This window comes from Lycium barbarum, chromosome 6 (genome assembly GCF_019175385.1).
Source record: "Lycium barbarum isolate Lr01 chromosome 6, ASM1917538v2, whole genome shotgun sequence".
Taxonomy (NCBI): domain Eukaryota; kingdom Viridiplantae; phylum Streptophyta; class Magnoliopsida; order Solanales; family Solanaceae; genus Lycium; species Lycium barbarum.
Window position 1 is genome coordinate 117722575 of NC_083342.1, and position 27079 is coordinate 117749653.

The following is a 27079-nucleotide window of genomic DNA, read 5'->3' on the forward strand; positions in this document are numbered from 1 at the left end:
GTTCCTTGCTTGTATTAGCTGTAAATCTTGCACTAAGGAGCATTTCGTTTGCCTGAAAAAAATTATCCGTGGAAAAAGGGACTATAACTTATCCATGACGGACGCCGAACCGATGAATTCTAAGCTAGCAAGCTTCTAAGGAAGACCGACGTGATCTCTTATATAGGAGATTCCACCTCGTAATGAGATAGGAAAGTGAAAAGCTTTATAAAGCATAGAACAAGTTCACGTAATGGCGTCACCCTAAGGACATACAAGTACGCAAAGACTGTGAGCCAAAATGAACAATACGTGTCATGAATTTGGATCGTGACACATAAAAAAAAATACCTAAAATCTACATTTAGATTAATAAGTGTTACATGACAAGTATCATTTACATGAACTTTTATGACGTAACTATGATGAATTAGTATGTTATTGTTACCTCGATTTATTATTTAATCATTAATGAAGTATGCTGTGCACATCTGGGTTTGAACATATATTTTGTTTTAGCCTTTTTCACATAATACTTAAAGGATTTGAATTATTCGCTTCAATTTATCAATCTCCAGAAAGAAACATTCTGCAAATTGAAATGGAAATAGAAGTTTCTACTTCTAATTCTTTCTCTTGATGTAAAGATTTGACATGCAATTTCTTGCAAAGTTCAACGGTTTTCTACAATTTAATATTATAAAAATGTTTCTAATTTATTCCCTACTTGAATCTGAATTATTCAGTGGGACCAGGCCCAGCAATTCTAGGCCCAAAATTAGTTTTATCAAGTATGAATTACAGGTCCACAATCCAAAGGGTCCGCTTTGGGACGTGGATGGGGTGTAGCAGCCCATAAGTTCCAATTATTATGATTTTGACATCAGTTTGGACTTTGGACCAAAGACATAACGAATTAATATTGAATTGCCATGAAAAAGGGAGACAGTCACGTGGCAACTGCAACTTATGGTAGTTGAAATACTCATCACATGCCTGTCATGTGATTATTCGACTAAGGGCCACGACTTGAATGTGGCCTTAGGCCCTTATCCTTATTATGTCGATCACTATCAGCTCAAGAGTCCACCTCTTTTCTTTATTATTTTCAAAACAATTTGGGCCTAGTTGTATGATCTGCTAGCAAGGGAACATTTTTTTGTGCGGATTGTCCTTCAAAGGCACTGGTATTTAATTTTTCTCCCTCAAATTGGTGGTTTTTATTTTTTATCTTTCGCCTAATATCATGAGGTTTAGAGTTCGAACTCAGGCTCAGTAAATAAAATAAAAAATCGCAAGGCAGAGATTCGTAGCAAAATTAGGCCTATTCAGGTAAAAGTTAGGCTTTAAGGCAGAGTTTTGCAAAATTCCAACTGAGTTAAAAAAAAAAAAAAAATTTGCCTTAAGGCAGAGTTTTGCAGGAACTTTGTCTTGCGAATCCAAACTCTACCTTGAGATTTTTTTAAAAAAAATTTAACTAAGCGGGGGTTCGAACCTCTAACCAAAGAGTTTTAGCGAAGGGAAAAAAAAAAAATACCACCAATTTGAGAGGCAAAAATTAAAGACCACCCTTGAATAAGGTCAATCATGCAAATTTAAGATAGTTTAACACAAATAGCCAGCTGAATTCACTCTAGCCGTGTATATACACAAATAGCATTGTGTATGTGTGTATACACACGGTTATATAATATTATATACAAATTATACATATATTATATATTCACCTGTCAATTTAATTATTTTAAAACAGCTGAGTGAGCGACAATTTAAGTTAATTTTTCAAAACAAAATAACCATTTTAGACCTTTTTATATTTCTGAAATTTTGTCACTGTTTCATAAGTGTGTGAATTTTATACACTTTGTAATGAATTGGATAAATATATCCCTAATTAAAAAAAGGTTCAAGAAATGAGTGTAAACAAGCTCAACGATTGAATTTAATAACAACCCAATCAAATAAATAGAAGGTTGCATTAAGAATTCAGGAGTCGTTCACAATTACCCAATAACGGATTCATCAAAACCTTAGCACCAAAAAAGTTAATAAATTAGCCTACAGTAATTCTACGAACAAAATCAACTGTGTAAGATAAAAAATAAAAAAAAAGAATATATTCAGATGAGTAAATTCAGAAAAACTCTCAATCTTATGTTAAGAACAAATTTCTCCCTATCCTAAGCTTGCCTTGTGCCTACTATGGAGTCTGCTTTTTACAATTGAGAATGCAGTTAACTTGTTTGAAAGTTTTTGTAACGGGCATAAATATCAACTGAACAATCCTGCCCTTCAGTTAAACTGCATATAAGCTTTTACTAGAAGTTCATTTATCTTTTGATATAGTCCGTCTAGAATAGAGTACAAGCGTTAATCATTATTCAACTAGAAGTTCGCTAAGTTTTCTTATGCTCTATGCATGCCCCGTTATAGGAGCTCCTTATTTCCTCCGTCTATCATTTACTTGCACTCTAAATTGCATCCTTTCACTTTTTTGCGTGTTTAAACACCAAAAATGATAATTAAGCTCAATTAGACATTTCACATATTAAGCTACACATAAAGCGCAAAAAAGTAAATGGAGAAACAATGCAAAATTTATATATTTATAACAAATATCAATTATCATATATGCTTATTCTTTTAAATCGCCACAGAAAGGCATTTTTTACATCAAGTTGATAAAAATCTCAATTCTCCTTCGTTACAATGCTCAAAATGAACATTGCAGTATTTTTTACTGATGGAGAGAACATCTCAGTATAATTTCTTCTTTTTGTGTATTCCCCTGTATAATTAATGGTGCCTTCAGTTGTTATAAAGATCCGTACGTCAATTTCATTTTGCTTAACCACTAACATGACAAAAAGCTTTCTCCCCCCCCCCCCCCCCCCCCCCACAACCCCCTTGACATATATCTACTGTATCTCAAGTGCGTTTGGGTTCAAGTACCTCAATTTTTTTTATTTTTTTTTTACCATAGCAACTTGCCAGGTTTATTTTTCTTGTGCTAAGGCAAAGTGATGCGGTGAATTTGGCAAGGGACAAAAGCAGTTGATTCAAAAAATATGGCAAGGGGCAGAAGCCATTGATTCAACCTGCTTTTTTTGCTAACATTGTCACAGAGAAATCGCTTTAGTTTTCATGTCTTGCTCTAGCAAAGTATATATTAGATTCATTGATAAGCGTCAGAAGAGTCCAAAAAATATATATGAGCATTATTCGTTATTTAGAAATACACAGTTCAAAAATTTGATGCAAGAAGAACGAAAAGTAAAATATAAGAAATCTATTTTCCAGCTCAACTATTACTATTATATAGAAGCACCAATTGGTGCCCCTTTTCGTCGTCCGTCGTCGTCCAAAAAAATAATAATTTGGGCCCCATATTAAAGAGGCCTATAAAAAAAAAATTAAAAAAAAAAATTTGTTGGCCCCATATATATTAAACAACAACTAATATTAAAAAAAATTGTGTAGGCCCCATATTAAACAGGCCCATAAAAAAATTATAAAAAAAAAATTGTGGGCCCACATTAAACACCAACCAGTATTAAAAAAAAAAAAGTGGAACCCACCACATCCAAACTCACGGGAAAAAAAAGTGAACCCCATATTAACAAAATCAAGCAATATTAAAAAAACAAAGTGAATCCCATATTAAAAAAACAAACAATGTTAAAAAAAATGTGGACCCCATATTAAACACCAACCAGTATTAAAAAAAAAGGGAGAAGAAAAAAAAGTGAAACCCACCACATCCAAACTCACGGAAAAAAAAAAGTGAACCCCATATTAACAGAATCAAGCAAAAACAATTATGGATTCCATATATATTAAACAACTAATATTAAAAAAAATTGTGGGTCACATATTAAACACCAACCAGTATTAAAAAAATTGTGGGCCCCATATATATTAAACAAAAACTAATATTAAAAAAAATTGTGGGCCCCATATTAAACACCAACCAGTATTAAAAAAAAAGAACAAAAGTGGAACCCACCACATCCAAACACACAGGAAAAAAAGTGGACCCCATATTAACAAAATCAAGCAATATTTAAAAAAAAGTGAATCCCATATTAAAAAAATAAACACTGTTAAAAAAAATTGTGAGCCCCATATTAAACACCAACCAGTATTAAAAAAAAAAAAAAAAAAAAAAAAGTGGAACCCACCACATCCAAACTCATAGGAAAAAAAAAAGTGAACGCCATATTAACAGAATCAAGCAAAAAGAATTGTGGGCCCCATATATATTAAACAACAACTAATATTTTTAAAAAATGTGGGCCCCATATTAAACACCAGCCAGTATTAAAAAAAAGTGAAACCCACCACATCCAAACTCACTGGAAAAAAAAAGTGGATCCCATATTAACAAAATCAAGCAATATTAAAAAAAAAAGTGAATCCCATATTTAAAAAATAAACAATGTTAAAAAAAATGTGGGCCCATATTAAACACCAATCAGTATTAAAAAAAAAAAAATGGAACCCACCACATCCAAACACGGGAAAAAAAAAAGTGGACCCCATATTAACAGAATCAAGCAATATTAAAAAAAAAAGTGAATCCCATATTAATAAAACAAACAATGTTAAAAACCAAATGCTTAGAAAACCAAGCAATTAAATCAATAATAATGGACTCATTGCCATATGCGTATCAACTCATTAGTGAGAGCAACTGAAATTATTGTACAGCAACATACTTAAAATAGTTATATATTAAAATAAGATAGAATTTAATTACTTTTTCATTTTTTCCCTACTCTAATAAATGTGAAAAGAGATTAATGTCATAAAATAAAAAATAATATTAAATGGAGATCAAATAATTAATAAGCTAAATTAGTGAAATTATAATTCTAATTAATGTTTCCTTAAAAAACCGTGTAAAAAATAACATGACAAGTAAAATGAGTTAAACAAAAAATATTTACTAAAAACTAAAAAATAGAAGTTCTTCATGGCCCCTATTTAAACACCAACTAGTATTAAAAAAAAAATGTGGAACCCACCACATCCAAACTCACGGGAAAAAAAAAGTGAACCTCATATTAACAGAATCAAGCAATATTAAAAAAAAAAAGTTAATCCCATATTAATAAAACAAACAATGTTAAAAACCAAATGCTTAGAAAATGAAGCAATTAAATCAATAATGATGGACTCATTGCCACATGCGTATCAACCCATTAGTGGGAGCAAATGAAATTATTGTACAGCAATATACTTAAAATACTTATATATTAAAATAAGATAGAATTTAATTACTTCTTCATTTTTTTCTTACTCTAATAAATGTGAACAGAGATTAAGGTCATAAAAGAAAAAATAATATTAAATGGAGATCAAATAATTAATAAGGTAAATTAGTGAAATTATAATTCTAATTGACATTTCCTTAAAAAATCGTGTAAAAAATAACATGACAAGTAAAATGAGTTAAATAAAAAATATTTACTAAAAATTAAAAAATAGAAGTTCTTTATTTAGATAAAAAATTAAATTTCTACTTTGTTTCATCTTAAACATGTAAAATTAATATAATAATTTGAATTAGAATTATCCAAATCAAAATTTGATAAAAAAATTATATGTATTACTTCACTATTACTACTATATAGAAGAGCGGTTTATAGAGGCAAGATCGTCGTCCGTGTTCGGTCCTATTTTTTTATTTAAGAGTAAAAAAATCCTTTGTGGTCCCACCCACTTTTTTATTTAAGGGCAAAAAAATATTGTTTTATACTTTATATTACCAACTCTTCTAAAAAGTAGATAGAAATACTTACTATATTTTTATTTTTCTACTATATAGAAGCATCGGTTTACCCATGCTTCGTCGACAGTCATTCTTAAAAAAAAAAAAAAAAAAAAAAAAAAAACAGGACCCCACTCTCCCCAAACTCATGAAAAAAAAAAGTGAACCCCACCCTCTCCAAACTCATGAAAAAAAAAGATGGACCCAATATTAAAAAAAAAACGTGCACCCTATATACTAAAAAATCAAACAATATTCATGTAATTCCCAAAGTTTCCCCATCAAGTCAATAATAGTGGATTCATTGCCACATGCATACTAACCCATGAGTGAGAGCAAATGAAATTATTGCACAGCAAAAAATATGGACCTCATATTATTACTTTTCTTCAAAATATTTAATTGTTGTATTTGTTATTCCGCCATGTAATTTATTTGTTATGTTTACTAAAATAAATATACTTAAAATATATATATTTAAAAAATAAGACACAATTTAATTACTTTTTTATTTTTATTCTTACTCTAATAAATGTGAAAAGAGATTAATATCAAATGAAGATCAAATAATGAATAAGGTAAATTAGTGAAATTATAATTCTAATTCACGTTTCCTTAAAAAACCATGCAAACGACAACATGACAAGTAAAATAAGGTAAACCGAGAATATTTACCAAAAATTAAAAAATAGCATTTCTTCGTTTAAATAGGAAATTAAGTTCTACTTTATTTCGTTTCAAACATGTAAAATTAATTTAATAATTTGAATTAGAATTATCCAAATTAAAATTTGATAAAAAGTAATAAGTATTTTACATTTTTAAATTAATTGAATTAAAATTGAAAGTGCCAACTGATGCTTAAATATTGCTATTATTTTATCTCAAAGAGAGGAAAATAGTTTTCTTTAAACAACTCTTCTCTTTTAAAAAATATTAATAAATTTTCGTAGCAAACACGAATAAAATAAAGTTTTAGATACGGAGCACAAACTACAATGTTATATTAATCGTATTTTGAACATAGTACATATATATATATATATATATATTATTTAAACACAACTACATATACGTAGATACACTATAATTCGAAGTGTTGAGCCCGTGCGCATCACGGGCATAAGCCATCTAGTTACAACTATATATAAGAGAGAATGAGAGTTTTTTTTTGTAGTCCTCACAGGCTATTTTTGTCATTACAGCCCTTCCATCCCACAATGAAAGAGTGACACATGTTAAGTAGAGTTTCAACTCTTTAAACTTTCCACGTGGCTAGCTGCTGTAATTGGTGTTTGTCCTACATATCATTTTTTACTTTATTCATTTTATGAAGCCCACTCCCTCATGGGCTTTTACAATTAGGTGTGTGGTCCAACTATTTAAGGATCTGTTTTAGGCCCTTATCGGATTACTTTCGGTATATTAATATATGGTATTTTAAGTTTTTTATTTAATTTAAAATAAATAATATTTTAAATAATCAAGAAGTATTAAATTTTTACATAATAAAAAATTATATTAAATAAATACTATTTAATTACGAATAATTTAGTGAAATAAATTTTACTTTTTATAGTGAGTTAAATTCAGAAAAGATGTGTCTAATCTACTAAATTAATAATGCGTAAAACAATAACTGTATTCTGGGGTGTTTGAATCATGATCAACATTTAAAAATAGACTTAAGTAATGTGTTTATTTTCTATCTCGATTTTAAAACATGACGGAAGCACCTAATGACCTAATATTTGATGATCAACGATTAAATATTCAATTTTATTGTGGATCTCCAAGATTCACAATATTACGGAACAATAATATAAATAAGTTGCATCATTGTTAATGGTCCTCACATATGCTCCATCGCCGCTCTTGATTTTATTCCCTTTTCTATTTTTATTTTTTTTGGAATTGGCGATTAATAATACCTTACAATACGAATGCTTCTAGAAAATAATTTCAAACTATTTACTATTTGTTAATAAATGATTCTTGAATCTTAATTTATGGGGAGGATTGTCCAACAACATATAAAGATACTAATTTCACAATTGATGTCGGACTGGATAAATTAAATAATGAGATGGAGGTATTGATACCATATTACTACTATATATAAGTGAGGATAGTGAATTTTTGTAGTCCTCACATCCTCACAACACTAATAAGATGCTTACATGTGTCTTCTCTTATTGACTTTTTCTTGCATATTTTCATTTTTCATTTTTTGCTCTCATTTTTTTTTTTTTTTTTGAGACCACTCCATATCGATTTTGATATTACCAACTTTTTGTGGTCCTCAAATGAATTTATTTTATATTTTTACCCCTAATTAAAGTTTTTATGACTTTGTGAATCCTCAAACATTTTGGTAAATTTTAAAAATTTTAGGGACTTTTTTTTATGCCACTAAAAATAATGATGTCATGGAAAAGATTATAGTGAACCCCACAAAGCATACTCATATGTATTTGAGTCTTTGGGGAAATATTATTAAACTTGTTTTAAAATATTTTCTTCCTTAAGAATTTATTATAGACACGTAAAAAATTATCCTGTCATGCAAATTCTATCTTTATTGAATTAACATATTATTCTTATAATACTATTTAGTATTTGTTGATATTGTTTATTGATTATCATTTGCTATTTTTAGTTTTTATTCGTCTGGTAGACGTAAAATTGTTTTATTTTCTCCTGTAATTTTGTGTCGTACATGCTGGCAAAATAAGTAATTAGAAAAGATTTCACTTAAGGTAGAATTAAGTTTAAAATTAAAGTAATAAATACATATAAACTTATATTAATGTTAAATACTTTTAAAATGTAAATTATAGTCCTTTCATTTCAATCGAAAAATGAACTTCGAAGCACAATAATAATTAATCAAAATTTACATGCGCACACTTTTAACATAAAACTTATCTAATACTGTAATATCTTATGGTAAAAAATAAGTTAGCCAATATGGGTTCAATTTGAAGTAAGAAAAATATTTTCTAACTTTCATATACGTTTTTTTACTTTCAAATTTTAGAAGTCTTTTTAAAGTGTCAAATTAATATTACAAAAATAAAGAAGCAAGAGCAGAAAAAATTTAAAAAATATCTGCAAATTAAATTTTTAATGTCGGTTTGGACCCGGACTTAGCACAGGCCAAATGACACTAGTAATACCATATAAGAACTCAAAAGAAGAATGTAGATGGATTTTTCTATATTCATTTATATAGAATATATGTTGTATGATATTGTTTTTGATATAAGTAAAAAACTTGATGACACTCGAACAATTTTTTGATGAACTGTAACAAATCAGAAAAAATTCATTATTTTCAATGACACAATACCTAAAATCCCACACTCCGTAATTACATAACTATGTAAAGAATCTCACGAATGATAAAAAGACATGGTCTAAATCTGTTTAACCAAACATCGGTTGAACTAGGGGTGTTCATGGTTCGGTTTGGGTCAGTTATTGATTAAAACCATAACCAAACCAATTTAGTCGGTTTTTAAATGTACCATAACCAAACCAAATAAAATAATAACCACCGGTTTGGTTCGGTTTGATTCGATTTTTCAGTTTATGACTAGCAGCCATGAAACTTATTAGCAAAACATTTAAAAGTTGAAAAAAACATGTCTTTTTTAAGGTTCAAACGATAACTTTTGTTTATAGTTTAAGATGGAACATACATCATATAAACCTTTTCACTATTAGTGATGGTGTAGTACTTAAGTTATCCAAAGTTGCAAAACTATTACATATAGAGCTAAACACTAACTTAGTCGAGGTTGCACCATTTTTATCATCTTAATACACATGCCTGGAAATAAAGTAGAGCATAGGAGCTTTTAGTTGTTGTTACAAACATACATATTAATTAAACATAAAGACTACCTAAAATTAAAATTAAAATGAAAATATATGAAATAAAAAAAACTTTGTGTAATGATCCGAAACTTTGGGGCAGTACTTGCATTTTGCCCTCAATTCTCCCATTTTATTAAAAAACTTTGTGTAATGATTCCAAATTTCAGATGTTTTTCTTTCATTATCCCCAAGGCTAGGGTCTCGACTACAAGAAGTTGTTCTTTTCTGCTTTTTAGGAGGATTACCCGCGGAAGAAGTATTAGGGCATTACCATGTGCTTGAGTTACAACAATTGTTGATGTTATTGAAATATCTTCTATAGGAACCTCTAAATCTACAACCTCTGTCATTTTCATATGAAAAATATGAAATGCCTCGTTGATCACCATACCTTCAGCAATAAGGTCATGGATAAGGACTTGGAGTTCTTGAACTTGGGTTCCAACAGTTTTACTGTCTGTCATCTTGTAGTCAAGAAACTTGGCAACCACGAATTTTTTCAAGCATGCATCTTCAGTTTAATACTTCTTTTCGAGTGCAAGCCATAATTCTTTTGAAGTTTTGGCAGAACTGTAGACATTATACAGATCATCATCTAGTGCACTAAGGATGTATCCTTTGCACAAAAAATCTGCATGCTTCCAAGCCTCAATAATCATAAAGCGCGGGTTTTCAGGCATTCCCTCTTCAGTAGCAGGAGGATTTTCATTTGTGAACTTCTGCATGCCTAGAGTAGTCAGCCAGAAAAGCATTCTTTGCTGCCATCCTTTGAAGTTGATACCAGAAAACCTCCCTGGTTTCTCTGCCGGTGCCATCGCGTGTGCAGCAGTTGGACGACTTGACGATGCAACATTTGTCGGCCCAACAGTAGTGCCAACAGTAGTACCAACAGTAATACCAGCAGTCGCGCCAACAGTTGCAGTTCCACTAGGAGCATTAACATCACTTTCTGTTTCCATTCTTCACTTCAATAATTGACAAACTGTTTAATAAATGACAAATGAAGCAGAACAGTTAACAGAGAAGATATATATATATATATTATTTTTTTTCCTTTTTTCAGAATCTGTTTCACGATGAAGTTTTTATGTTCTTCAAATCGCGTCACTGTTATGAACTTTAATAATCCAACGAAGTTTTTATGTTCTTCAAGTTGGACTAGAAAAATTCCAACGGAGTAGAAAACCAAAAGGTTTTAGTCTCCAAAACAGAATACAGATTAAAATACATAAGCAGTAATTTCCTTAAGATTGTTAGTAAACTGTATTGCAAAAACATTGAAACAGTAAAAAAGTAATTTATGAAAACAAAAAACAAAAACTGGACAGATTCTGCAAAAAGTGTAGAAAACGAAATTAATAGAAATTGGAAAATAATATGAACAACATATGGAAAACCAAATCGAGCCCACTGAATTCACAGTGTGTCCTTAAGGAAATTATTCCCCTCAATGTACCCGAGGTTTTGGAATCTTTCCTCCCAGGGTAGAACGATTTACTCACCAAAATAGCGGTACAGCAAATTAAGGTGACTACGAACCACTCGAAGGTAGTATATCACACGAGAGTTTCAGAAGTGCAGAAAAAGAAGAAGATGATATCAGAAAATTTCGTAAGGAAAAATTCTGAGGATCAACAGAAATATATAGCCTGTTTGGAAAAAGGTTTGCAACTTTTCAGAAAAGTTTGCAACCTTTCAGAAAAAATCCGTTGGAAAAACGGAGGGAAATGTTTTAAATTAATCCGGGAAAGAAAGAAAACGGGTCGGGTCGCGGGTTAGGATCTTTGATTGATTAATTAATGAATTAATTAAATAATCATTAATTAATATCAATCAATCAGATCATTTGACCAAATCCAAATCCGAATTCGAATCCAAATCCAAATCCAAATCTAAAAACGGATCGGGTCGCGGGTCAGGATCTTTGATTGATTAATTAATTAATTAATTAATAATTAATTAAATTAAAATTAAAGGAATTTTCAGATCATTTGACCAAATCCAAATCCAAATCCGAAAACGGGTCGGGTCGCGGGTCAGGATCTTTGATTGATTAATCAATTAATTAATTAAATAATAATTAATTAAATTAAAATTAAAGAAATTTTGGTCCAAAAAGATTATCAATCAATCAGATCATTTGACCGAAGCCGAGCGACGATGACGGCGCGAGGAGAGACCCTTTTCTTGAACCTTTTAGCAACAAGAAGGAGTGCTTCTACTTTTAAGTAGGAGAACTTTTCTTTCCACTACCTATGAAAGACAAATGCTTATTTCATAAAGCAAAAGGGGACAACTCATTTTCCCTCCATTTCCCATTCAACCTATCTATTAAACCCAGCAGGACCCTCTTAGAAAATCTTTGGATAGTCACCACTATATTGGAAGTTAGCTAACTTAACTTCAGATATAGCTACACTGGTTTCCTTCATTAAAAATGCAGACATTAGTTGATTAACATTTATAAGATGTAGACAAGGCAATCTTTTTTTCTTTTTAAATGATGTGGCTAGGATATATGATCCCTTCCACCAGGGGTGGAGCCAGAACATTTGATAAGGGGGTTCAAGAAAAAGGGATTGGATGAAAAAGGGTTGTTACAAAGAATCGAACCCGCAACCATGGGCTCAATAGTAGGCTCCTCAGTCGCTGAGCTGAGTTTTCCATTATGTTAAGGGAATGCAACATTAATATTTATACATGAATCAAAAAATTGACCCCATATATATAATGCAATTTTCCGACGAAGGGGGATTCGATTGACACCCCTTGCACCCTTGTAGTTCCGCCCCAGCCTTCCACGTCTTAGTTAGACACTAAACTTCTCCAGGATTGAATTTGTCCCATCTATGAAGGTAACGAATTTATAATCTCATATATGTTTCAATATAAAACTTCACAAATATAAAGAAACAGGACTTAACATACGAAATCAAAATGAACAAATAGATTTTAATACCTGGAGATTACTTGCGACATCCTCTATTGTAAGTGCTGCAACATTCACCAAGTCAAAGATACTTTTAGGGACAATTTCTGCAGCAGAAACACGATTTAATTAGTCAACTAACATGAGAACATCCATAATAAAGATGGACAAATATTGCCACACTAATGCCAAAAAACTCATTTCGATGTAAATGACTGTTGCAGAAAACTTCATATGAAGTGCAATAGACCAAACAACACAAGGTTTCTTCTGAGTTGCTGGATCTTCGTTTTCCATTTTCACCGCTTCCATACTCTTCATCCTATCTTTTATTGTTAAGCTGCTGTTTTAATATCTTTTATTGTTAAGCTACCCGTTTTAATTTGCATTACTCAGTTCTCTGTTCCTAGAGTCAACTTTCAATCTCCGAGGAACTCTAAAAATAATGCAAGAGAAACTATGACTGAACAACTTTCCTCTCTTTTTCAATTGAAAGCCACCAAATATTGACTTTTCCAAGAATGTTATACTAAAACTGACCAAATCAACCATTACTTGATCAGTTTTCAAATTTCAATAATGTGTTGAAAAAAAATCATAATTTCAAAACAGAAATAATTTCAAACATAGAGAAGAAAACACCTATGCGGAGGTGCATTGCTACTATAGTCTATACATAAGTGAACATGGAGTGTATAAGCATAGCTCTGACTTGTACAAAAAGCATTGTGAATTGTACCATGGAGATGGGATATGGGTGGCAACTGAAAAGTTTACCATAAAAGTGCATCTCTCTCGTGAATTAAATCAAACACATTGTGTGAGTGTTACAAACACATTTCAGATATTTCTAATGAAAGAATTCCAGAAAGTGCAAATTTAGTTCTACCCACTCCAAAAGCACAAAAAATTCGAGCTAAAACACAATTTGCACAACCATAATTTGAAGAAAGGATAAAAGAACACACACCAAGTCTTTCCTGTCAAACTTACATTCAAAATCATATAGAATTCCATACATGCATGTAGAAATTTAGCAATAAATAAATCAACGTTGAACCAAATATGGAGGAACTCTAAAAATAATGCAAGAGAAAGTTGCAGCTTAATTATTGATATCTGAACAAATAAATAACCCCAAGTTCATCGACCCAAACACCTAAGAATCCAACAACCATTCATTAGCATTTGAAGGAACAAAAAATTATGAATTACCTGAAAATGTCAGGCTTAACAAACGAAAATCAATGTACTAACTGACCCATACCACATAAAAACAAAATGAAGTGGCTTAATTTTCTTGCAAACAGCCATGGGTTATTAAATTGTCATAAACCCTGGAGACATAACTCAAAACATGAGTTTAGACACTGTCTCAGTGATGGATCAATGTCATCTTTGACAACTTTATAATTGGAATTGTCAATCATATTTATTTCTTAAAAAATTGATAGGGTCATATTGCATCAGTTCTAACTGTTAAATTATGCAAAATTGTGACATTGATTGAACATCATTAGAAGAAAGTGATCATCGAATTAGAGTGTGTGGACCTGTTATTAATCTAATTTAATATAGAGCATATTTAGTCACTGTTTTAATTTGAGCTCCAGGCTTAAGCCGAACATATTTTGAGGGACAATATGCTATCTCATTTTAGATAATTAAAATAAATTCCAGTAGAAAGGGACGCATTCAAGGTTTAGATATCTAAATTGAAGAAATGCAATTGCTAAATCAGTAATTACTAACAGAGAGTAGTTAAGAAATTCGAATCATTATATTAGTAACAACACCAATAACTCATTAATTCGTCATATAATTTGAAGCTGGAGATATGTTATTTAATGTTGTCCAACAGAAGTAAAAAAAAAAATACCTTTTGAGTGACTAAATGACATAACAGAATGTTGTGGTAGACCTGTTGAAAAAGAAATACAACAAAATAGTGTTAGTGCTTTCACGAATATGATCAAACACTTTGGATCAAATATTGTCAGCGGTAGTAGTAAAAGTACATATCGTAAGAAAGAATATATTAAGCTTCAGAGGAAATAATTAATTATACGAAAAAAGTATGACTGTATATGTCTATGCTTTAATAAAGTTATAGGTACAACTACCAAAAGTAATCTCAATTACCGGGCATTTTGGAGATAAACTTACTGAGATTTTAACGTTACAGTAAGAATACTAAAAATTGTAGTGTTGGTTTACAAGATATATAATATTTTCCATAAATGCACAATTAGAAAGAGAAAAATAAAAATAAGTTGATTTAGGCATACTATCAAACACCTTCAGTGCAGGAAAACCCTGATATAGTACTGACATACATGTAAAAATCTAGCAAGAAAATGTCCAAAACAACATACAAAGTACCAGATATCAAACCAAATTCCGTTAGCGGTAACATAGTGCTTTTAAAAAAGGAAAGAACATACAAAATCACATCAGAGCAGAACAAAGTAAAACAGATAACAGGAACCAATACTATCAAGTTAAATATGCTTTATATAAAGATAATATGCTTCATATTGTGCGGAACAAAGTTATACTATTACATTGCCAAGTTTGTTAGAAAGAGAAAAGCTGTGAAATTGTTGATGTTCTTCGTTTAAGGGACTACAATCTGGATTCAAGAAGCTGTAGTTGGGTGTAGAGATTGCATTTGGGTGTTAACTGGAAAAGAGAAGAGAAAGCATAAGATATTTCAGAATTTGAAAGTTGAATTCACACTGAGATCATTAAGTATTCCCTAGATGTCCTACGATTACTACCTCTGTTTGCACATAGTAATAGGAGTGGAAAGCTGGATGTGCAATTATAAATAACAGACTAAAGAAATCTCATAGAAAAGAGGACTCACTAAACTTGTCGCCCAATTCCAATCTTCTGCTTAAGAGCGCTAATCCGTTAAAAGAAAAACAAATTAATAAGTAATAACTATTAATGTAAAAAATTTCAAGGGCATAGTATTGTGTAAAAGAATATGCAGTGACCATAAACAGAATATCTTAACACAAAAAGAGATGTTAAGTTTTTCATATAGTGCTTTAACTCTAAGTAGCATCTTTTTTTTTTTTAAAATAAAACCAAGTAACTCCGATAGCTTCGTATAATATAACGTAGAACAACACATCGGTAATGTACGATCTTCCATGAACCAGCGATATGAAGGGTTAGGTGGGTCAGTCCCGGGCTGACCCAACCCAATTGATAGGCTTATCCTAAAGCACTAAAAAGAAAATTGTCTTTTCGCTCACTTCTCTCTTTATGCGCTTGAAAGAAAACACTTAAAACAACTACTGTAGTAAATAGACTATTACACCACATTAATTGAGCCTTTCTTGTCCTCAATTCATCTACTTAAGTTAGATGTGCTTACATTCTAGTATGAGAATTAATTTAAGCTTTGAATGGAGATTTTGAAGTCCTGAACTCTCTCAATGTGTATAGTTCACTGATCAAATCTCAATCTTTGGTAGGAAACTGTCACGATCTCCACACAACATCAAGTGGATGTAGTTTATTATAAGATGCTGTAAAGTTTTAAAACACTATAAGGTCAATACTCACCATTAAGTAACATCTTACATCATTAGAATATATTAATAAAATTTCAGCTTCTATAAAATAAATAGCTCTTGAAACTATAAGTTGGTAGAAGGAACCCATGGGTGCAAGTTGGCACAACTTTTGAGTCTTCTCTATTACCCATGCATTGAGCAGCAATCAATGAAACAACAAGCAATATTGAGAATTAGCTTATGTGCAATTCTTTGATCTAGTTTTTGTCAAACACTTCTCAGAAGTTGAATAACCAGGAACTCGGTCTAGCAAACTCAATGCTTCTAATGTATAACACAAGCTTTAAGCTTCCCTTTGGATATTTCTGACCTTTTCAATGTATTAAAGTCATAAAATTCCATCTAATTAATGAAGTAACATTCGGTTTACTATACCAAAATCTCAACAAAGGAAGGCAGTGGTAAAGCTTATGTAGTAAGCCTCAAACACACAAGTGGGAAAACAAATGCTTAAGCTAAGTCTCAGCTTAATTAGTAGCCTCTATATCATAACAACTTCAGTAATTAGACAATGGCTAAAAGCAACAAAAGAGCTAAGTCCATAATTTTTTTGTGTAATATAAGGAAGAAGCAGAAAAGAAACATATCATTATACCAACCGCCTAATTAATGATAAAAGATGTGCATTTTGATTTCTCGCTCTTTCTCTCATACATACACACACCAACTTCACAATTCTTTATATTGCATCTAATATTGGTGGGGGAAGCACTCACCTCATATGGTAGACTTGGCTTATCACTTTCAGTAAACTTAATTAAGGTGTAATATTACTACAAATTTAAATAGATTCTAGCTTTAAATTATTTAAGTCACTTAAATAATTCTCTATTTTAAGCCGATTCAGAGTCCATATAAGAAATATGCCATATGAAATAACATACATGAATATGCTGTTATCCCTAACCCTCCTCTCCAAATAGAAGTAGAAGCAGAACAATAACACACTGTTGTTTAACTACATAATATATTAGCTGACACAGGAGAGCCTACCTCTATGGGCACAAATGAGAACTCGAGATCCTTGACCTGCTCTTTTTCTTCTCTCATCTATAAGCTATGGTAAGATTCTCCTTCAATTACGCTTATGAGACCAACCCTGCTGATTACAGTGGAGGCGTAAAGTGAAAAGTGAAACCAACATAATGTAGTGATTCAAGAATTTGAAGCACCTGATAAGATATAAGAATAGCTCCATAGAAAAAAACTCACAATACCAAAGCAAGAAGCAAATTCACAACTAACTTCCTTAAGAGCAAGAACAAACTTGCTCATTACATCACTTTATCCTACAAAAATTCATTCTACAAAACAACAAATAACTGAAACAATTGACCACAGGAGTATCTGCAGGGACAAAACTTTGAAACCCAAAACAAATTAAATAGATTTATTCAAGACAATTAAAAAGATAGCACAGGAAGGAAAGAACAAAGCTATAAGTGAATACAAAGTTAAAGAAAAATCTGTTTTCCCCATCCAGATAGCCAAGCATTCGTACGAGTACAATAAAAGATCTCAAAACCTTTGGTGATGATGTATGATTTATAGGCAAGCAAAGGTTGAGAAGCTAATATTAATCCTTCAAGATTCTAAAACACAAAAATTTAGCTTTTGTAGCTTCTGAACTATAAAAGCTACAAAATCACAAATTTAAGTCGTGAAGCAGGAGCAGGCAAAACAAATGCATAACACGGGTAAAAGAAAGAGAAAATCATTTGTTCAAAGTGGAGACTTACATTGGAATTTCATAGAGGACGAATTGACATACTAAATCCCTAAAGAAATAGGGAACATCGCCCCTCTTCGATCTCAGCCAACACAGTTGTTTGAAGCTCCTTTCACACAATCATTGCTTCAGTTGAAGGTAGAAAGATAGTAATATATGAAAATAAATAAATAGAGTCAAAGAAATAGAAATGCAAAAATAAGAAAGTAGTAAATTGAGCAAAATAAATTAAGATTAATTGAATAAATGTAATTTTTATTACCTTTGTTTGATGGATGTATATGTTGTTGGAACATATAGTTGCAAGACAACAAGTCAAAAGCAAGCTTCAAAAGAGAATTGATTTCCCTACAAAAGAACTATTTAAGAATAAATAAATTTTAGTTGTGGTTGATGTTAAAATTTTGTAAAAAGAAAATTGTGGAACATTTAAGTAATGGAATAGGGTAAATAAGTTTTGATATAAATTATCTTTGTTCCGCAAAACGCAAAAGTGATTGCAAAAAAAGGTTATCCTGCAAATGTGTTTACCAGAAAGAATGAAAGAGGGTATAAAGATATAATATAAATATATTCATACAAAGAATAAGAAAGAGAATTTTGTGGTGACCTTTATTTCTTTTTTACTGGAGTTGTTGGCTCCAGTTTTTGTTTCCGCTTGAGCGAGTGACGTCGCTCGATTGGTACTTCTGTTTCTTCATCAAAGGAAACTAAATGTTTCTTTTTTCTTTTGTTGCCTTATTCAATGTCAGTTTTTGGTGATTCAGAGAGAGAATGCACCATTTTTCTTTTTTCAGTGCAAGATAAAATGTACAATTTTCCAGATGTTGCTTGAGAACTGCGGGAGAATGATTTTTTCACTTGAATTATGTAAAAGTTCTGATTTAGCTTGCTTTGAATATTCTGCATTGGTAGCAACTCATCCTGGGGAGAAATATATTTTAGCTTTTTGTTTGATCAATTGAAAAGTGAGATTGTGTAAATTATTCAATTAGAATGCTCACCTCATTTGGAGCAAGGTCGTAAATCTCATATGTGGTAAGGTATAATAATTTATCTGCTTCTTTATCCATAATTATCCCAATTATTGATCCGGAGGCATCTTGGAGATTTACATCAAATCTGGACCTGCAAGTGTATATGTGCAAAAGATAATATTTTTTTTATAGGAATAGAAGGATTGTGGTAAATATTGTGTTTGGACGTATGTGTAAACTTAGAGATAAAAGTACTTGGGAATTAACATATTTTGTTGCTTACAAGTCATACACAGAAACTTTCTTTTTATTAAACTTCTCACTTCTTGTTTGCAGTTGGGACATAGTAAAACATAACAACTTTTGAGTTTATTTGGAAGTGATACTTTTGCCTCAATGGAGAAGGAATGCCCCTGCATTAAAAGGAAATGAGACTATTTATTATAAGGATAAGTACAGGCAGAAATTATGAATTATGTAAATAGAAATTATACTAACGTCCTGTTGTGATTGAACATTTGCAATTGGGACTATTTGTTTATCTACTGAAACGTTGATAAGAGATCCAGATTCAGATGTGCTCCTCAGACTGAAAGAAGCAAGCATTTCTCTGTTTTCTATGACCCTATTCGAGGAAAAAACTAAAAAACTTTAGGATAATAATAATTAGGAAGAATCAAGCACAATATAGATTGGAGTAATGCGGTACCATGTGTGCAATTGTAGGCATTGGGAATAAGGGGGATCAATTTGTACTGTGGTGTTAAATCTTGTTGTCAACGATGTACTTGCATTAATTGCATCATCTTTTATTTAACAAAGTACAAAGTAATATATCTATATTAATTGCAATAATATTTTTTTATTTATGAAATACAAACTTACGTTACTAATTTAGCTTACCATTGTACTTGGATACCCCAATACGCCTGGCAAAGATAATAAGACGTTTTTGGAATTGGTCAAGGAGTTTCATGCCTTCATCCTTAATAATAGTTTCTTCCCATAGTGTGAAGGTGAAAGCTTATTTGTTGGTTACATTAAAAAAGGTAAATATGTCGTATATTTTTAATTGTAAAACAATAAGGATTTTGAAAAATTTACGAATGCACTTACTCAGTATCGATGAGAATGAGTTCTTGCAATCTTTTCTGGACTTTTGCAACAAACCTTGGCGGGAAGCAGCAGACAACAATTGCGAGTATATCTATTGGCAAAACAATTTGTATTTACTAAATGAATTTGTATTCAGCTTTGTGGGGGGTGGCAATTCATCCTCATATGGACTATCTTTTCCAATTGGATCAACTATGGTTTTTTTTGTCAATAATCCACTCAAATGTATGCAAGGGTCTTTCATATCTCAAATTTGGTACTTGTATGCGCGCACCCGTTATCAAATAGGTGTGGAACAACTTGAATATATCTCGATAAGAGGAGATTTCATCACCGTAAACAATAGCTTTTATTTGGTCTTCCCGTGAATGATTCATAAGGAAATAACGAAACAGATATACATAGGCAATGTTGTAGACAATAAAATTCGCGTCGAGAAAATAATAATCAAGACAGGAAAATATTGCGACAATCTTTGTATTTGATTTCAGAATATGAGTGTTACAATCTCTATGATTCCTCTGATTCGTCTTTTCAACAATAATTTCAAGGGGTTTTGAGCTTATTCTTGAACTTGATGGATTTGATCTTGACTTGTACCTGAATTCAAGGGCTTTTGAGCTTGATCTTGAACTTGTACTTGGATTCAAGGGCTTGAAGCTTGATCTTGAATCTTCGTCTGGATCTCTAGAACTTCTAGAGAAATACTTGAATGCTTTTAGCTTGTAGAGAAATCCGCGGCGTTTGATCCACGAGCTCTCTCTTGCTTCTTGTTAGAATTTCTGTCCCTTTTCTGAATTATGAGACTCTTATTTATAGTTGTAGGATGGAGGAGTTGTGATAAGGACAAACTTCTTTCGACCAATCAGAATTAAGCTGACATGTCGATATTTGATTGGCCAGAACATGTCACTTGTACACATGACGCATCTTCATTGGCCTTTGATTTGTCTAGGCATGCTGCATCATGTTGACACGTGGCATGACCCTATAGGCTCCTTTATTTGACTTGGCGTGCCACATCGTTTGACATGTGGCATCAATTTGGGCCTCTTGAATAATATGACATTTTGGGCTTGACAAAGTGGACTCATCATTTGTAGCCCAATTAAATGGACTAGCCCAATGAAATTGGACCATTACTTAAATCCATATTTATTGGACTTAAATAATTAACCCAATTATATTAATCCGTAATATTTATTTGGACTAATATATCTTGAATTTACTATAATCCGAATTTCTTACGGATTTAAATTCAATAAAATTTCGTTATCTACAAATGTAAGCAATTGATTCAAAAATATTATACATACATAGACATAAATAATTGATTTTGCTAGAAAAAGGAAGTACCTGTTCATCTTGAAAGATCATGTCCAAATATTTTATCTTTCGGTGAGAACCTTCTCCTGGTTTGCATATATATCCACAACTTACACTTTACAGGTCCAATCTGGTATTTCAGGAGTGATTGCATATATACCAAGTCGCTGTGTCATTTTATATCCCCTGAAAAATAATTAAAGTGGGGTAAACAATGGAATAGTATGATAAAGGAAGTAAGGCTGATGAAAAATGTAAATGCAAGTAATAACTTACATATGTTATATCAATAGTTAGTAGCTTTTTGAAAGTCCTAAGAGAATGCTTTATGGATAATTTCATTATATACTATATTGTAGGTAGAATGATCATCGGGTCGTCTACTGTTGGAGGTCGGATTAATATTTTTACACAGTCTGAACTTTTTGCTCTTGATAAAGCAACATAAAGTTGACCGTGTGAAAATACAGGTTCACGTAAATAAATTCCTACGGAATCTAGTGTCTGACCTTGAGCTTTATTTATAGTCATAGCAAAACATAGTCGAATAGGAAATTGTGTTCTCTTAAATTGAATAGGCAATTTTTCGTCTTGTGAACATAACAATGGTATTCGAGGAATAAAAACATGTTTACCTTTAAAGTCACCACTTGCAATTTTAGCACTAATAATATGAGTTTTGAAATCAGAACAAATTAAGCGTGTACCATTGGATAAACCTTCAGAAGGATTTAAATTGCGTAGTAGTATAACTCGACAATTTTTCTTTACAACTAACTTATAAGGAGGCAAACCAGTAGGATTCAAAGAATGGAGGAAATCTTCAAATTGGCTTTAATCTTTTGGCTCTACAGTTTCATCAATTCCAATGAATGTCACAGCAGTTGTAGGAAACTTATCTATGAACATCTGATTAATTTCGTTTACGAACTCATTTTTGGTCGTTAAGATAACACGTGATGTTACGGAGGATGTATCAGACATGAGTGTCTCTAGATTGGGATAAACAGTTTTGAATAAAATATCTAATGATACATTCTCATTCGTAAAAGGAATAAGAAATGATTTTGGAACCTCGATTTTATCATGTTCATTAACTTCTTCTCTTCCATGTCCAATTCTTAGTAAATACTCACAAAATGCAGGATCTTTGCATGCATGCATATTTTGTGTCAAACGGAATTTTTGAATATGATCCCAAATATTTGAATACAATAAACATTCACATATGAAATCCTTTTTTGCCCCGCTTTTCACAAAGGTAAAGTCTGTCTAAAATCGCCTAAAAAAACTACGACTTTTCCACCAAATAGTGTATTTATACCCATAAGATCTCTCAAGAGTGAATCAAAAGTCTCAACAAGTTTTTTCCTAGCCATTGATACTTCATCCTATACTATCAGTTTTGCATCTTAAATTAAAAATGCAAGTGAACTCTGTTTACTTATATTGCAACAATAATTTTCACCTACATCAATAGTAAGTTTAAAACGCGAGTGAGTAGTTCGTCCTCCAGGGAGCACTGAAGCTGCAACACCAGAAGTTGCTGTGGCTAAAGCTATAAATCTCTTTGATCGTACAGTAGCTAATAAAGCGTGGTATAAGAATGTTTTTCCTGTTTCTCCAGGCCCATCAATAAAGAATGCTCCTGGTTCATTTGAGAATATTCTATTTAAGTATGGTGCAGTGAAATTAAGAGCGCGCCTTAAGCGCAAAAGCGAGGCGCAACACAACTTTGGCGCTCCACCTGACCTGAAGCGAGGCGCGTGTGGTCAGAGAGCCTTTAATTATTTTTTTTAAAATTAGAGTAGGTGTCTATCACAGTTCCCTAAGGGAGTAAGTTAGAGTTTCCAAAAAAAAAAATAGAAAGAGATGGAATATTGTAAGAAGGTAAAGAAGTTTGAAGCTCAACAGAATAAGACAAGATCAGCTTTTGGACAACTGAAACAGCAAGCCTTCATCACAGGTTCTACTCTTCTCTGCTTCTTTGTTTTTTCTTCTTTACATATGACACTGACTCTCTCTATTCTACTCATTCTTTTATTATTCATTCTTATTATTACTAACTATTTAGAAGCACGAATTTTGGTCGTGCTTCGTCGTCAAGTCGTCAACAACCAAAAAAAAAAAAAGTGTAGGCCCCCCTAAACATCAGCCAATATTAAAAAAAAGTGTGGGCTCCAACTAAATCAAGCAATATTAAAAAAATAAATTTCATATTAAAAAAACAAACAATGTAAAAAAAAAAGTGCATCTCATATTAAAAAATCAAACAATATTTATGTAATTTCCAAAGTATCTCATTAAATCAATAATGATGGATTCATTGCCACATGCGTATCAATCCATTAGTGGGAGCAAATGAAATTATTGTACAGCAACATACTTAAAATACTTATATATTAAATAAGATAGAATTTAATTACTTTTTCATTTTTATCCTTACTCTAATAAATGTGAAAACAGATTAATATCAAATGGAGATCAAATAATGAATAAGATAAATTAGTCAAATTATAATTCTAATTCACGTTTCCTTAAAAAACCATGCAAAACACAACATGACAAGTAAAATGAACTAAACCGAGATTATTTACCAAAAATTAAAAAATAGCATTTCTTCGTTTAAATAGAAAATCAATTTCTACTTTGTTTCGTTTCAAACATGTAAAATTAATTTAATAATTTGAATTAGAATTATGCAAATCAAAATTTGACAAAAAATAATAAGTATTTTACACCTTTAAATTAATCGAATTAAAATTGAAAGTATCAATTGATGCTTAAATATTGCTATTATTTTATCTCAAAGAGAGGAAAATAGTTTTCTTTTAAACAAGTCTTCTCTTTTAAAAAGTATTAATAAATTTTCGTAGCAAACACGAATGTAATAAAGTTTTAGATACGGATCACAAAACCCATGCTTCGTGTGTGTATATATATATATCACTATCCAAATACAATTACATATATATAGATACACTATAATCTAAAGTGTTGGGCCCGTGCGCAGCACGGGCATAGACCACCCATGCTTTGGCGTCCGTTTCCACTGGAAAAAAAAAGTGTGAGGCCCCACCTAAACATCAACCCATATTTAAAAAAAAGTGTGGGCCCCAACTAAATACCAACCAATATTAAAAAAAAAAAGTGGAACCGCCATCTCCAAACTCACAGAAAAAAAAGTGGACCCCACATTAACAAAATCAAGCAATATTAAAAAAACTGAATCCCATATTAAAAAAAAAACAATGTCAAAAAAAAAAAAGTGCATCCCATATTAAAAAATCAAACAATATTTATGTAATTTCTAAAGTATCTCATTAAATCAATAATGATGGATTAAAAAAGTGGACCCCATATTAACAAAATTAAGCAATATTAAAAAAATGAATCCCATATTAAAAAAAAACAATTAATTTCTAAAGTATCTCATTAAATCAATAATGATGGATTAAAAAAGTGGACCCCATATTAACAAAATCAAGCAATATTAAAAAATTGAATCCCATATTAAAAAAGCAAACAATGTCAAAAAAAAAAAGTGCATCTCATATTAAAAAATCAAACAATATTTATGTAATTTTCAAAGTATCTCATTAAATCAATAATGATGGATTCATTGCCGCATGCGTATCAATTCATTAGTGGGAGCAAATGAAATTATTGTACAGCAACATACTTAAAATATTTATATATTAAAATAAGATAGAATTAATTACTTTCATAAATGTGAAAAGAGATTAATGTCATAAAATAAAAAATAATATTAAATAGAGATCAAATAATTAATAAGGTAAATTAGTGAAATTATAATTCTAATTAAAAAAGATTGAATTCCGCCCTCTCCCAACTCATAAAAAAAGTGAATCCCATATTTAAAAAAAAAAAGCAATGTCAAAAAAAATACGTGCACCCCATATATTAAAAAATTAAACAATATTCATGTAATTCCTAAAGCATCCCCATCAAGTCAATAATAGTGGATTTATTGCTACATGCGTATTAACCCATTAGTGGGAGCAAATGAAATTATTGCACAACAAAAAACATGAACCCCATATTATTGCTTTTCTTCAAAAGGTTTAGTAGGGAAATCCATACAATTTTCTTTCTTTTCTTATATTAGCCTGAGATCTAATCTAGATATATAATTGTTGTATTTGCTATTCCGCCATGTCATTTATTTGTTATGATTACTAAAATAAATACACTTAAAATATTTATATTTTAAAATAAGATAGAATTTAATTACTTTTTCATTTTTATTCTTACTCTAATAAATGTGAAAAGAGATTAATATCAAATGGAGATCAAATAATGAATAAGGTAAATTAGTCAAACTATAATTCTAATTCACGCTTTCTTAAAAAACCATGCAAAAGACAACATGACAAATAAAATAAAATAAACCGAGACTATTTACCAAAAATTAAAAAATAACATTTCTTCGTTTAAATAGAAAATCAATTTCTACTTTGTTTCATTTCAAACATGTAAAATTAATTTAATAATTTGAATTAAAATTATCCAAATCAAATTTTGATAAAAAAATAATAAGTATTTTACACCTTTAAATTAATCAAATTAAAATTGAAGTATCAATTGATGCTTAAATATTGTTATTGTTTTATCTCAAAAAGAGGAAAATCGTTTTCTTTTAAACAAGTCTTCTCTTTTAAAAAGTATTAATAAATTTTCGTAGCAAACACGAATATAATAAAGTTTTAGATGCGGAGCACAAAACTCATGCTTCGTGTATATATATATATATATTATCACTATCCAAATACAACTACATATACATAGATATACTATAATCTAAAATATTGGCCCGTGCGCAACACGAGCATAGACCATCTAGTTAATATATAAGAGAGATATATATAGACTCCATTAAAATATGTGTATTTTACTGAGTTGAGTTTTTTTATGTTTGGTCTTTTGCTATTTTTTTTATTTTTTTTTTGATTAAGGTGGATCACTGGTATAGTTGAAAGAAATGGGTTTGGTGCTTAATTTCTTTGTTTAATCATATGTCTTTGTAGAAAATTTGTAGAATTAAATGGGACACTTGTCCTTGTTTGGTGATTCATGCTATTTATGTAACAGCACCTGTAAAGAGACTTAAGAGAGGATAAAGATACAACTTTCTTAGAAGTTATGTCATAATGGTGGACCCCAGTGGTGTCCACTTTATCTTCTTGTTGCATATATTTATTTAACAATTATAATTACATGCAAAATGTCATATATTATTTTTTACTCTATTTCAGAATTCAAATGTTAAGAGGATCTGTCTACCTTACATTTTTGTTGTATATTATTATTTAAAAGTTATAATTGCATGCAAAGCGCATTGCATGTGACTTGTAAATTTTATTTCACAGTTAAAAATGGCAAAGGACTGTCCAGCTTTATTTTCTTGTTATGTATATTATTTAAAAATTATAATTAATTGCAAGATGCCTTATATTTTTTTTCCAGAATTAGAATGGCAGAGGACTTGTCTAAAGGCAATCGAAGGGATCCTGGCTGGAAATATAATCATTTGCAGAATCCTAATGACACTACAAGAGTCGCATGCAATATTTGTGGAAAAACAACCAGGGGTGGAATTAATAGGGCAAAACAACATTTGATTGGGAACTTTAGGAATGCAGCAAAGTGTTTAAATTGCCCACAAGAGGTTAGAGATGAATTGAGAAATTACATGGAGGAGAAAAAATTAAGAAAGGAAGTCTATACTAATGAATTTTCTGGATTTGATGAGTTTGA

At 30.9% G+C, this 27079-nt stretch overlaps 1 protein-coding gene and 1 long non-coding RNA gene across 10 annotated transcripts; both read right to left on the minus strand.

The window, feature by feature from the left end:
• Nucleotides 1-9563: 9563 nt before the first annotated feature.
• Nucleotides 9564-18528, minus strand: LOC132645797 (uncharacterized). Of its 9 annotated transcripts, XR_009584182.1 has the most exons (8): nt 18145-18528; nt 17893-18008; nt 17147-17255; nt 15433-15471; nt 15128-15245; nt 14443-14484; nt 12594-12670; nt 12057-12481 (listed from the first exon to the last, which is right to left on the minus strand). XR_009584182.1 is itself a non-coding variant. In XM_060362998.1 (4 exons), the coding sequence occupies exon 4, from the start codon at nt 10591-10593 to the stop codon at nt 10153-10155; it is 441 nt and encodes a 146-aa protein (XP_060218981.1). In that variant the 5' UTR covers nt 10594-10616; nt 12594-12670; nt 14443-14484; nt 15128-15426; the 3' UTR covers nt 9564-10152. The 9 variants fall into 9 exon arrangements, 1 of the variants encoding a protein (XP_060218981.1); XR_009584181.1 differs by lacking the exons at nt 12057-12481; nt 15128-15245 and adding an exon at nt 9564-10616 and having other exon boundaries at nt 18145-18519; XR_009584177.1 differs by lacking the exon at nt 15128-15245 and having other exon boundaries at nt 18145-18306.
• A 593-nt stretch (nt 18529-19121) lies between these two features.
• Nucleotides 19122-19620, minus strand: LOC132600065 (uncharacterized). Its single transcript, XR_009567109.1, has 3 exons — nt 19569-19620; nt 19358-19484; nt 19122-19272 (listed from the first exon to the last, which is right to left on the minus strand). It is a non-coding gene; the product is annotated as an uncharacterized LOC132600065 (long non-coding RNA).
• Between the last annotated feature and the right edge of the window lie 7459 nt (nt 19621-27079).

Excerpts from the sequence above, each read along its gene's own strand:
- LOC132645797 (XM_060362998.1), bottom strand. The coding sequence starts at position 10,593 with ATGGAAACAGAAAGTGATGTTAATGCTCCTAGTGGAACTGCAACTGTT.